This window comes from Chamaea fasciata, unplaced genomic scaffold (assembly GCF_029207755.1).
Source record: "Chamaea fasciata isolate MVZ Bird 193981 ecotype frontalis unplaced genomic scaffold, bChaFas1.0.hap1 SCAF_481, whole genome shotgun sequence".
NCBI lineage: Eukaryota > Metazoa > Chordata > Aves > Passeriformes > Sylviidae > Chamaea > Chamaea fasciata.
Window position 1 is genome coordinate 57839 of NW_027094566.1, and position 13170 is coordinate 71008.

General features: G+C 55.7%; 1 protein-coding gene across 1 annotated transcript; it reads left to right on the forward strand.

Annotated features, from left to right (window-relative positions):
- The first annotated feature begins 762 nt into the window (after positions 1-762).
- Positions 763-7594, forward strand: LOC136305551 (peptidyl-prolyl cis-trans isomerase NIMA-interacting 1). The gene is made up of 4 exons (XM_066208818.1): positions 763-834; positions 2378-2566; positions 4310-4420; positions 5113-7594. The coding sequence occupies exons 1-4, from the start codon at positions 777-779 to the stop codon at positions 5220-5222; spliced, it is 468 nt and encodes a 155-aa protein (XP_066064915.1). The 5' UTR covers positions 763-776; the 3' UTR covers positions 5223-7594.
- Positions 7595-13170: the final 5576 nt, after the last annotated feature.

The window sequence follows — 13170 nt, forward strand, 5'->3', positions numbered from 1 at the left end:
CCTCCCGCCGCCATCTTGGCCGTTGCTAACATCAAATGCCGTTGCCGGGCAACGCTTCAGCCCCCCCCCTCTCCCATGGCGTCACTTCCTGCACGCGGCAACGTCACTTCCGTCTCCAGCAGCATGGCGGTGCCGGGGGAGCCGTGGAGGTACCGGGAAGGTCCGGGAAGTACCGGGGAGCCCCTGAGGTGTCCCGGGAAGGCTCCGCATCCCCAAAATGCACCAACTCCGTCCATGCTGTCCTTAATTCGTGCTGCGGATGAGATCCACGGCGGGCGTGAACGGCCAGGAGCGGCTGCCGCGTGCCCTCGGTGGCCCGCCGGTTCTCCCGGTGTCCCCCGTTACCCTCCCCAAACACGGTTTTTCCTCACCCATCCCCGCTGTAACCAAACCGGCTCCAGGCTGACGCTTTAAACCGGCCTCGCGCGTTCTGGAGCGTTGAATTTATTTCTAATAAAGCTGCTTTTGGAGTTCTTCGGTAATTTCGTGGCTCCGGTGGGAACGGGGCTCCTTAACCGGCACCGGGGGAGGCGGCGCTGCGGCTTTGCGGCTTTGCGTTCCCGTTAAATTTGTCCACGCGCGACCACCGTCGCGCCTTTCCCGCGCTTCTCGGCTTCACCACGCCTTTGATTGACGGGCGGCTTCACTAATAGGACTGCGCAGTGAGGGGGCGCCGCGTCCCTTCTGACCAATAGGAGCTCGAGAAAGGCGGATTTGCCCCGCCCCGCGCGAGCCGGTGTGGGCGGGCCGCGCAGAGCGGGCAGAGGGAAGGGAAGATGGCGGAGGAGGAGAAGCTGCCCGCGGGTTGGGAGAAGCGCATGAGCCGCAGCTCCGGTGAGGGCCTGAGGGCGGGGGGCGGCCCTGGGGGGAGCGGAGGGGGCGCGGGGAAGGAGCGGCGGGGACGGGCGAGGTGGGGAAGGGAGGTGAGGGCGGCGGGGATGGGCTTGGGAGGGGATGAGGGGGCGTGGGAGGGGAGAGATGCGGGAAGGGAATTTGAAGGGGGGGGGATCCCCAATTCCGGGGGGTCCTGAGGGGGTCATCGCCTCAGGGAAGGTGGGAACAGCCCCGTGAGTGGAATTTGAGGGGGGGGGGGGTCTTCAATTCCGGGAGGGATTTTGGGAGGGTCATCCCCTCAGGGAATGGGGGACACCCCACCCGAGAGGCGGTCACCTCCATGAGGGGAATTTGGGGAGGATCTTCAACCCCGTGAGGGGAATTTGGGGGGGATCGTCCCCTCAGGGAATGAAGGACACCCCAATTGAGGGAGGGGTCACCTCCATGAAAGGAATTTGAGGGGGGTCCCCCAATCCCGGGGGTCCCGAGGGCGTCATTCCCTCAGGGAAGGGGCGGCAGCTCCGTGAGGGGAATTTGGGCAGGATCTTCAACCCCGTGAGGGGAATTTGGGGGGGATCGTCCCCTCAGGAAAGGGAGGACACCCCAATTGGGTGAATAAGTTGGGATTTGATGTCAATAACCTGTTTTGTTTTTTTCCGTGTAAATGGATAAGCGATCACTAATCAATAACCGATAATTAATCAATCACACACACACCCCCTCCCCCCCAGGCAGGGTGTACTCTTTCAACCATCTGACGAACATGAGTCGGTGGTGTCCATCAATGCCTTTTTGGGCTGGATCAGCTGGGATTTAGCGCCAATAATGAGATTTATTGATGCTAATTGATACCCAGTAACCAATCAATAACCGATCAATAACTCCTTAGGGAGGGTTTACTACTTCAACCGCCCGAGGAACACAAGTCAATGGGGTCCGTGAGTGGATTTTTGGGCTGGATCAGCTGGGATTTAGCGCCAATAATCAGATTTATTGATGCTAATTGATACCCGGTAACCAATCAATAACCAATAACCGATCAATAACTCCTTAGGGAGGGTTTACGACTTCAGCCGCCCCATGAACACAAGTCGGTGGAGCCCGTGAGTGGATTTTTGGGCTGGATCAGCTGGGATTTAGCGCCAATAATGAGATTTATTGATGCTAATTGATACCCAGTAACCAATCAATAACCAATAACCGATCAATAACTCCTTAGGGAGGGTTTACGACTTCAGCCGCCCCATGAACACAAGTCAGTGGGGTCCACGAGTGGATTTTTGGGCTGGATCAGCTGGGATTTAGCGCCAAGAACCAAGTCCTTTGATCCCAATCAGTAACCAACGACTGATCAATAACCAATAACGGATCAATAACCCTCTAGGACGCGTGGACGGCTTCAACCACCCGATGAACGCCAGTCAGTGGGGTCAATTTTGAGGCCACTGAGTGGATTTTGGGTGCCGATAACCGCGCGGTTTGGTTTTTTTCTTTCGCTACCGCTAACTGATCAATAACCAATAAGCGATCGATACCTCTCTAGGGAGGGTGTACTACTTCAACCACCTGACGAACGCCAGCCAATGGGAGCGGCCGAGCGGCGTCGGCAGCGCGCCGGGCCGCGTGCGCTGCTCCCACCTCCTGGTCAAGCACAACCAGTCGCGGCGTCCCTCGAGCTGGCGGCAGGAGAGGATCACGCGCTCCAAGGAGGAGGCGCTGGAGCTCATCAACGGCGAGTTCGGGGAGGAGATTGGGGGATTGGGGGGAGTTGGGGGGATTTGGGATGGTGGGTTGTGGTCAGGTTTTGGTGGGTTTTTGGTTGAGTTTTAGGCGATTTTGGGTCAATTTTTCGTCAATTTTTCGTCAATTTTTAGTTCATTTTTGTCGATTTTTAGTCGATTTTGGTCAATTTTTAGTCAATTTTTGGTCAATTTTTAGTTGATTTTTGGTCAATTTTTAGTCAATTTTTGGTCGATTTTTCGTCGATTTTTTGTAGATTTTTAGTCAATTTTTAGTCGATTTTTGGTTGATTTTTAGTCGATTTTTGGTCAATTTTTGGTCAATTTTTGGTCAATTTTTAGTCAATTTTTCATCGATTTTTTGTCGATTTTTAGTCAATTTTTGGTCAATTTTTGATCGATTTTTGGTCGATTTTTAGTCAATTTTTGGTCAATTTTTAGTCAATTTTTGGTCAATTTTTGATCGATTTTTGGTCGATTTTTAGTCAATTTTTGGTCGATTTTTAGTCAATTTTTGATCGATTTTTGGTCGATTTTTAGTCAATTTTTGGTCGATTTTTAGTCAATTTTTGGTCGATTTTTAGTCAATTTTACTCTAATTTGTGTGCATGAAGAGGTGGAAATGTATTGACTGGAGCCCATCAAGGGCAAGTTCACGGGGGAAATTTTGGAGATTTTGGGGGAATTTTGGGGAATTTGGGGAGGGTTTGGGGCGTTGGTTCTGTGGGGTTTGATGGGGCCGCTGGCGGCAGGAGAGGATCACGCGCTCCAAGGAGGAGGCCCTGGAGCTCATCAACGGCGAGTTTGGGGAGGAGATTTGGGGAATTTTTGGCGATTTTGGGAATTTTGGGATCGTTGGGATGTTGGTTTTTGGTCAAATTTTGGTCAAATTTTGGTCGATTCCGGTATAAATTTGGATGATTTGTGTTTATTAAGGTATGTAAATGTATTGATGGGGCTCATCAACGGCAAGTTTTGGGAAGAATTTGGGGGAAATTTGGGGAAATTTTGGGGATTTTGGGAGGTGATGTTTTTTGGGAGATTTTTTGGGTGAATTTGGGTAAAATTTGTGTTTGTTGATCCGTATGAACGTATATTGTTTGTGTCCTCTGGAGCTCCTCAACAGCAAGCGGGGCAGGGAAATTTTGGGGAATTGTTGGGTACTTTGGGGAGTTTTTTAGGGAATTTGAGGAATTTGGGGGATTTTAGGATTTGGGGGGATCGTTGGGATGTTGGATTTTGGTCGATTTTTAGTCAATTTTCGGATATATTTGTGTCATTTGTGTTCATGAAAGAATGCAAATATGTGTTGGAGCTCCTCAGCAGCAGGTGGGGCCGGGAAATTTTGGGGAATTTGGGGGATTTCGGGAGGTTTTGCCTGATTTTTTGGGGGGGAAAAAACAAAACCCTGGGGATGGCAATTTATGGGGGAAAAACCCCTTTGAATGCCTGATTTATTTTTTTTGGGAAAAACCTCTGGGAATTGCGATTTTTAAAAAAAAAAAAAGTAGGAATGGGGTTTTTTTTTTTTAAAAATAAAACCCTGGGAATGGTGGTTTTGGGGACAAAAAAGTGGAAATGCTGATTTTTTTTTGGAGGGGGGAAGAAACGCCAGGAATGTTGGGTTTGGGGTGGTTTGGGGGCTCTATCTCCTTTCCCAGGGAATTTTTGGAGTGGATTTTATCCCTAATTTGGGATTTTTCCCGTTTTTTGGGTGGTTTTTTTTTTTTTTCCAGGTTACATCCAGAAGATCAAATCAGGAGAGGAAGATTTTGAGTCTTTGGCTTCTCAGTTCAGCGACTGCAGCTCGGCCAAGGCCGGAGGGGACCTGGGAGCCTTCGGGAGAGGTGAGGGATTGATCCCAAAAAAAAAACCCCCAAATCTGGGGATTCGTCCCCAAAAAAATCCTCAGTTCTGGGGGATTCATCCCAAAAAAACCCCCCAGATCTGGGGGATTTAGCCAAAAAAAAAATCCTCAGTTCTGGGGGATTTATTCCAAAGAAAACCAATTCTGGGGGATTTATCCCCAAAAAAATCCTCGAATCCGGGGGATTTAATCCCAAAAAATCCCAATTCCAGGGGATTTATTCCCCCCAAAATCCCAATGCCAAGGGATTAATCCCCAAAGAAATCCCCCCAAATTCCCGTTGGGATCAATCCACCAGAACCAACTCTTAAACTTCCCTCCCACTTCCGAATCCCGGATTTTTTTGGGGGAAAAGCCCCAAATTTTTGACGGAATTTTGGGTTGCCCTCCCTCTTTTTTTTGGGGGTAATCCAAGCTTTTCCAAGCATTTTATGACCCAACCCCCCCAAAAATTCCAGTTGGGATCGATCCACCAGAACCAACTCCCGAAATCAACTTCCAAATCCCGGAATTTTGGGGGGGGAAAACCCCCCAAATCCCCAATTTTTATGGGAATTTTGGGTCTTTATGAACCGGCTTCCCCCCAGTTTCCAAATCCCGTAATTTTTTTTGGGGGGGGAAAAGCCCCGAATCCCAGATTTCTGACGGGATTCCGGGGTTTTGGCTCCTCAGGGCAGATGCAGAAGCCGTTCGAGGACGCGTCGTTCGCGCTCCGGGCCGGCGAGATGAGCGGCCCCGTGTTCACGGACTCCGGCATCCACATCATCCTCCGCACCGAGTGACGTGCCTTGGCGGGCCCGGCATTCCCGGGAATCCCGGGGGAAGCCATGGAAAAGTCCTGGGGGCTCCTCGGGAATCCAGAGAAATCCAAGGAAATCCGCGGGAGATCCGTGGAGATCGACGGGAATCTGTGGAAGCCTTCAGGAGTTCATGGGAATCTTCGGGAATCCTCGGGAATCCTTGGGGGTCCTGGGAAATCCTTGGGAATCCGGAGGAATCCTCGGGAGGTTTGTGGGGATCCGTGGAAGTTCTCAGGAATCCTCAGGAATTCGTGGGAATCCTCGGGAATCCAGAGAAATTCGTGGGAATCCGGAGGAATCCTCAGGAGATTCATGGAGATCTCCAGGAATCGGTGCGAGTCTTCAGGAATTCCTGGGAATTCATGGAGATCCTCGGGAATTCATGGAAATCCTTGGAAATCCCCAGGAATCCACGGGAATTCGTGGGAATCAATGGAAATCCATGGGAATTCACCGGAATTCATGGAAGTCCTCAGGAAATTCATGGAAATCCTCAGGAATCCACACGAATCGATGGAAATCCACAGGAATCCCCAGGACATCCATGGAAATCCTCAGGAATCCCTGGAAATCAATGGAAATCCACGGGAAAATCCATGGAACTCCTCAGGAATTCCTCGGAAATCCACAGGAAATTCATGGAAATCCTCAGGAATCCACAAAATTCCATGGAAATCCTCAGGAATTCCCTGGGAATCCCTGGGATCCGCCAGGAACTCCAGATCCTGCAGATCCCACCACTCCTGGGTTGTTCCCGGATCGGGCGGGAACCAAAGCCGGGGGATTGCCGGAATTGCCGCGGGGTTTATCGGGAACGTTGGGGCGGCCGGAGCCGGGAAATGGCGGCGCCCGCGGTGGTGACGGTGACAACGGTGATGATCACCAAGGACGGCGATGGTGACGATGACGACGACAGTGACCAGCAATCGTGACAACCGCGGGGACGGTGATGACAATGACGACGGCGACCGTGACCGGCGATGGTGGCGATGACGACAATGCCAGTGGCGGTGACCAACGATGACGGTGACAACAGTGACGTCGATGACGATGACCAATGATAGCGCCGGTGGCCATGATGACGGTGGCGATGGCAGTGACGGTGGTGATGAGCAACAGGGACAGCGGTGACAGTGGCCGTGATGACGATGGCCAACGATGATGAGGGTGACGGTGGCGTTGATGACGATGACAACGGCCGAGGACGACGGTGACAGTGGCGATGGTGACAGCGATGGTGACGATGATGACAATGACCGTGATGACGATGGCCAACGATGATGAGGGTGACGGTGGCGTTGATGACGATGACAACGGCCGACGATGACGGTGACAGTGGCGATGGTGACAGCGATGGTGACGATGATGACAATGACCGTGATGACGATGGCCAACGATGATGACCGTGACCGTGACGGTGGCGTTGATGACGATGACAACGGCCGACGATGACGGTGACAGTGGCGATGGTGACAATGATGACAATGCCCAGTGATGATGACGATGACGACCAGGACAATGACAATGACAAAAACGCCAACCACGGCACCGATGACGATGACGGTGACGACCACCAATTACGATGACAGTGGTGACAATGACAGCGTCAACCGTGACAGTGATGACCCCGGCGACGACCACCGTTGACGACGACAGTGACAGCAAGGACGATGGGGACGGTGCCGTCGACGCCGATGATGGTGATGACCGACGATGACGACGATGACAATGACCATGATGTCAACGATGACGACGATGAGACCGCTGATGCCGCCTCCGGGTCACGCCCCCTCCCCCCACCCCGTGCATGTTTATTTAACTCATTCCCGCCCTTTTCTCCCCGAAACAAGGCTCCGCTTGAATCAAGCCGTTAATTAATTAATTACTAATTGATTACTAATTAATTGATTAATAGCAAACCTTGTGGCAGCTCCCGGTGTCCGTCCGGATCATCCCGGGGAATTTTCCCGGCGACGTCGCTTGGACTTCCAGGAAAAAAAAAAAAAAAAAAACCCGCCGGATTTTTGGGGTGAATTCTCGGGAAATCGGGAGGGGAAAAAAAAAAAAAATCGCCGGAATTTCGTTTTCGGTTTGGGGTGAGAAAAAAGTTGGATTTTGGGGCGGGTTGGTTTTTTTTTTCCCCCCCCCCCCCCAGGATTTTTCTGTTCCGTCGTCGTTTTTCGCGTCAGTTCGGTGGGAAAAAAAAAAAAATAGAAAAAAAAAAAGAAACCAGGAAAAATCCCCCAAAAAAATCCCCAAAAATCCCAGCTTGGATCCGTGCAAAAATTCCCAAAAAAAAAAAGCTGTAAAGCCCCGGCTCTTTTCCTGCAGAAATAAATCCTTCTCCAGTGGAATTCTTGGGAATTCTGGGTGTTTCTTTTTAGTTTTATTTATTTTGGGGAAGAAATTGGAAAAAGGGAAAATTCCGGGGGGTTTTTTGGGTTTGGTGTTTTTTTTTTTGGTTTTTGGTGGGATTTGGAGCTTAAAATGGAGGAGAAAAAAAATGGCTCAAATTGGGAATTTTGGGGATTTATTTCATGGCAAAATGGGATTTGTTAGTAGGACATAATGGGACTTATTAATAGGGAATAATGGGATTTATTAATAGGGAAATGGGAATTAATAGGAAATAAGGGATTTGATTAATAGGAAATAGAGGATTTATTAATGGGAAATGAGATTTTTCATTAGGAAATACGGGATTCATTAATAGGACAATGGGATTTATTAATAGGGAGAAATTGGATTTATTTCATAAGAAATACGGGGTTTACTTAATGGCAAATCAACGGATTCATTTAATGGGAAATGGGGGGGGTTAATTAGTAGGAAACAGACGGTTGATTAATGGGAAATCTGGGATATAATTAATGGGAAATCTGGGATTTAATAGGGAATAATCGGATTTATTGGATAGGAAATACGGGATTTAAATAATGGGGGGAAAAATGGGAATAAAGGGGGCTCCTGTACAGAGCGGGGGACAACGGGACCCCCCCAAAACTCCCCCAAATCTCCAAAAAATTCCCAAAACCTCCCAAATCCCCCCGAATTCCCCCAAATGCCCGAAAAATGCCCCAAATCCCAAAATCCCCCTTCAAAAAAACCCAACCCCCAAATCTCCTCTAAATTCCCCCCCCCGAAATCCCCCAGGTCCGTGGGATTCGGGGGGAATTTCGACGGAATTTGGGGAATTTTGGGGAATTGGGGGGGTTGGGGTCAATCTCAGGGGATTTGGGGGGAATTTGGGGGGATTTGGGGGTTTTGGGGACGGGGGAGCGTGGAGCAGAAAATCGGGAGTTTTGAGATTTCGGGGATTTTTTTTTTGGGGGGGGCGAATTTCGGGGATATTGGAAGAATTTGGGGAATTTTTTGAGGATTTTTTGGGGGGTTATTTTGGGGGGGGGGATTTAAAGAGACGGTTAAAAAAAAAAAAGTGGGCGGAGATTCCAACAACGAGACCACGCCCCACCTTCCGAAACCCCCCCAAAAAAACCCCAAAATCCTCTCCCCACCCCCCTCCGACCACTCCCCAAATATTTTGGGGCATTTTTGGGGCGATTTTGGGGTTTTTTTTCCCAGAATTTTCTTTCGGGGCGGCGGCTCCGAGGCTGCGCCTGCGCGGACGCTCCGGGCTGGGGGAGGGGAAGGGGGGGGTGGGGGTCGGAGGGGGGGGGGGGGATTTTTTTTTTGGGGATAATTTCTGGAATTTGGGGGATTTTAAACAATTTTGGAAGCGGGGGGGGGGGGGGGGGTTGTCCCGGAGGAGTTTTTGGGGGGATTTTGGGGTGTTTAGGATGCGCTTCCTCCCCCCCAGCCTCCTCCTCCTCCTCCTCCGCGCCCGGCAGGTAAGGGAGGGAAATTTGGGGGAAATTTGGGCATTCTGGGGGTTTTTGGGGGCGGGGGGATTTCGGGGGTTTTTTGGGGGGGGTGGGGGGAGGGGGAGGTGGGGTTGGAATTTCTGGAATTTTTTTGGGGAGGGGGGGAATTTTGGGAATATGCGGGGATGGGTGTGGCCGGGGGGGAGGGGAGGGGGACACGGGGACAGCGGGGGGAGGGGAGGGGGAACAACTGGGAGACACTGGGGGGACACTGGGGACACCCCCAGACACTCCCAGTTTGAACTGGGGGGCACTGGGACAAACTGGGAGACACTGGGGGGACACTGGGGACACCCCCAGACACTCCCGGTTTGAACTGGGGGGCACTGGGACAAACTGGGAGACACTGGGGGGACACTGGGGACACCCCCAGACACTCCCAGTTTGAACTGGGGGGCACTGGGACAAACTGGGAGACACTGGGGGGACACTGGGGGCTACTGGGGGACATCCCCAGTTTGAACTGGGAGATGCTGGGGGACAACTGGGGACAACTGGGGACACCCCCAGACACCTCCAGAGTGTCCCAGTTTGAACTGGGAGATACTGGGGGACACTGGGGGGACACTGGGGACACCCCCAGACACCTCCAGACTGTCCCAGTTTGAACTGGGAGATACTGGGGGGCACTGGGGACACCCCCAGTTTGAACTGGGGGACATTAGGGGACAATTAGAGACACTGGGAGATACTGGGGACACTCCCAGACTGTCCCAGTTTGAACTGGGGGGCACGGGGACAAACTGGGAGACACTGGGGGGACGCTGGGGGATACTGGGGGACAATTTGGGACACCCCCAGACACCTCCAGACTGTCCCAGTTTGAACTGGGAGATACTGGGGGGCACTGGGGGGACACTGGGGACACCCCAAGTTTGAACTGGGGGATGCTGGGGGGCACTGGGAGATACTGGGGGACAATTGGGGACACTGGGGACACCCCAAGCCGGTCCCAGTTTGAACTGGGGGGACACTGGGACAAACTGGGGACAGCCCCAGACAACCCTGATGGACACTGGGGGAAAGGAGCGCCCCCTCCCAAAAAAATCCCCAAAATTCCGCCTCAAAAAGCCCAAATCCCCCCCCAAAAAAAGCCAAATTACCCCCAAATCCCCCCAAAAACCCCCAAACCCCCCAAATTTCCCCAAGATCCCCCCGAGAAACGCCGAAATTCCGCCCAAACTGGGGGATTTGGGGGTTCCAGGGGGTTCGGGGGGGGCCGATCCCACCAATTTGAGAATTTCGGGGGTTCCCGCCCCAAACCCGCCCTAAACCCGCCCCAAACCCGCTCCAAACCCGCCCCAAACCCGCCCTAAACCCGCCCTAAACCCGGCCTAGCCCCGCCCCAAACCCGCCCTAGCCCCGCCCCAAACCCGCCCGCCGCCGGTGCCGCTCCCGCTCCCGGTACCGGTGCCGCTCCTGTCCTTAAACCCGCCCTAAACCCGGCCTAGCCCCGCCCCAAACCCGCCCTGGCCCCGCCCCAAACCCGCCCTAAGGCCGGCCCAGTGCCGCCCTGGCCCCGCCCCACAGCCGCCCTGGCCCCGCCCCACAGCCGCCCTGGCCCCGCCCGGTGCCGGTGCCGGTCCCGCCCCGTTTCGGGGCCGTTCGGGGCTGGCCCCGGGCCAGCGGCAGCAGCAGCGACGTCACCCCCGGGCCCGGCTCGGCTCGGCCCCGGCACCGGCACCGGAACCGGCCCCGGCCCCGGCACAGCCCCGGGGACAGCCCCGGCACCGGTGACACCCCCGGCAGGGATCGGGAACAGCGCGCGGGGGGCTCCGGTGGCACCGGGAGAGGTTCGGAGAGGGCCCGGGGACATCACCGGGGGGGGTTCGGGGGGCTCCGGTGACACCCCCGGGAGGGATTTGGGATTCCCGGTGACACCCCCGGGACCGGTGACACCCCCGGGGGGGATTTGGGGTTCCCGGTGACATCCCCGGGGGGGGTTTGGGGGTCCCGGTGACATCCCCGGGGGGGTTTGGGGGTCCCGGTGACATCCCCGGGGGGGGTTTGGGGTTCCCGGTGACACCCCCCCCGGTACCGGTGACACCCCCGGGAGGGATTTGGGGGCTCCCGGTTGCACCGGTGACATCACCGGGAGGGATTTGGAGGCTCCGGTGCCATCCCCGGGGGGGGGCGGGGGGGGGATCTGGGGCTCCCGGTGCCACCCTCGGTTACCGGTGACATCCCCGGGAGGGGTTGGGGACTCCCGCTTGTACCGGTGACATCGTGGGGAGGGGTTCGGGGGGCTCCCGGGAACACCGGTGACACCCCCGGGGGAGGGTTTGGCGGCTCCCGGTTCCCGGTACCAGCCCCCGGTTCCCGGTTCCCGGTGCCGCCCCCGGAGCCGCATTAAAACCGCGGGGGGGGGCGGGGAGGGGGGGGGCTCGGATCGAACCTCCCGGTGCCGCTCCCGGTTCCCGGTGCCGCTCCCGGTTCCCGGTGTTACCGGGGGGACTCAAACCGAACCTCAGCCGGTTCCGGTGTCACCGGAGGAGCCCAAACCGAACCTCAGCCGGTTCCCGGTGATGCCGTCAGGGGCTTAGACCGAACCGGGACCAATTCCCGGTGATCCCGGCGTTACCGGGAGGGGGGGGGGGTACTCAGGGGGTCCAAACCGAACCTCTGCCGGTACCGGAGGAGCCCAAACCGCCCCGGTTCGGATTCCCGGTGATCCCGGTGCTCCCGGGAGGGATCGAACCGAACCACAGCCGGTCCCGGTGTTACCGGGAGGGGTCGAACCGAACCACAGCCGGTCCCGGTGTTACCGGGAGGGGTCGAACCGAACCACAGCCGGTCCCGGTTCCTCTCGAACCCCTCAACCCGAACCTCCGCCGGTCCCGGTGTTACCGGAGGAGCCCAAACCTCCCCGGTTCCGAATCCCGGTGTCACCGGGAGGGGCTCAGGGGGAACAAACCGAACCTCAGCCGGTCCCGGTGTCACCGGGAGGGCTCGAACCGAACCTCAGCCGGTCCCGGTATTACTCGAGGAGCCCGAACCGCCCCGGTTCCGATTCCCGGTGTCACCGGGAGGGGATTCAAGGGGTTCAAAACCGAACCTCAGGCGGTCCCGGTGTCACCGGGAGGGGGTCGAACCGAACCTCAGCCAGTCCCGGTATTACCGGGAGGGCACGAACCGAACCTCAGCCAGTCCCGGTATTACCGGGAGGGCTCGAACCCCCCCGATTCGGATTCCCGGTGATCCCGGTGTCACTGTGAGGGGTCGAACCACCCCGGTTCTGATTCCCGGTGTCACCGGGAGGGGACTCAAGGGGTTCAAACCGAACCTCAGCCGGTCCCGGTATTACCGAGAGGGCTCGAACCGAACCTCAGCCGGTCCCGGTATTACCGGGAGGGCTCGAACCGAACCTGAGCCGGTCCCGGTATTACCGGGAGGGCTCGAACCGAACCTCAGCCGGTCCCGGTGTTACCGGAGGAGCCCGAAGCGCCCCCCAGGCGGGTTGTCGGTGATCCCGGTGTCACCGGGAGGGCTCGGAGCGCCCCGGTTCGGGTTGCCGGTGATCCCGGTGTCACCGGGAGGGCTCGAACCGAACCTCAGTCGGTCCCGGTGTCACCGGAGGAGCCCAAACCGCCCCGGTTCGGGTTGCCGGTGGTCCCGGTGTCACCGGGAGGGCTCGGAGCGCCCCGGTTCGGGTTGCCGGTGGTGCCGGTGTCACCGGGAGGGCCCGGAGCGCCCCGGTTGGCATTGCCGGTGTCCCGGGGGCGGTGATGGGCCCACGATGACGGTGCCGCTGCTGAAGATCGGGGCCGTGCTCAGCACCATGGCCATGGTCACCAACTGGATGTCCCAGACGCTGCCGGCCCTGGTGGGCCTCAACGGCACGGCCGTGTCCCGGGCGGGCACCTCCGAGAAAATCGTGAGTCGCCCGGGGCCCTTCGGCGGCTTCGGGGATTCGGGGGGATTCGGGGGATTTTGGGGGATTTTGGGGATTTTTTTGAATTTTTGGGGGGATTTTTTTGGGATTTTTGGGGGGATTTTGGGGGATTTTTTAGGGGATTTTTTGAATTTTTGGGGGGATTTTTTGGGGATTT

Excerpts from the sequence above, each read along its gene's own strand:
- LOC136305551 (XM_066208818.1), top strand. The coding sequence starts at position 777 with ATGGCGGAGGAGGAGAAGCTGCCCGCGGGTTGGGAGAAGCGCATGAGC. Across the intron at positions 2,567-4,309 it reads GGCGCTGGAGCTCATCAACG|GTTACATCCAGAAGATCAAA; the intron begins GCGAGTTCGGGG and ends TTTTTTTTCCAG. Across the intron at positions 4,421-5,112 it reads CCTGGGAGCCTTCGGGAGAG|GGCAGATGCAGAAGCCGTTC; the intron begins GTGAGGGATTGA and ends TTGGCTCCTCAG.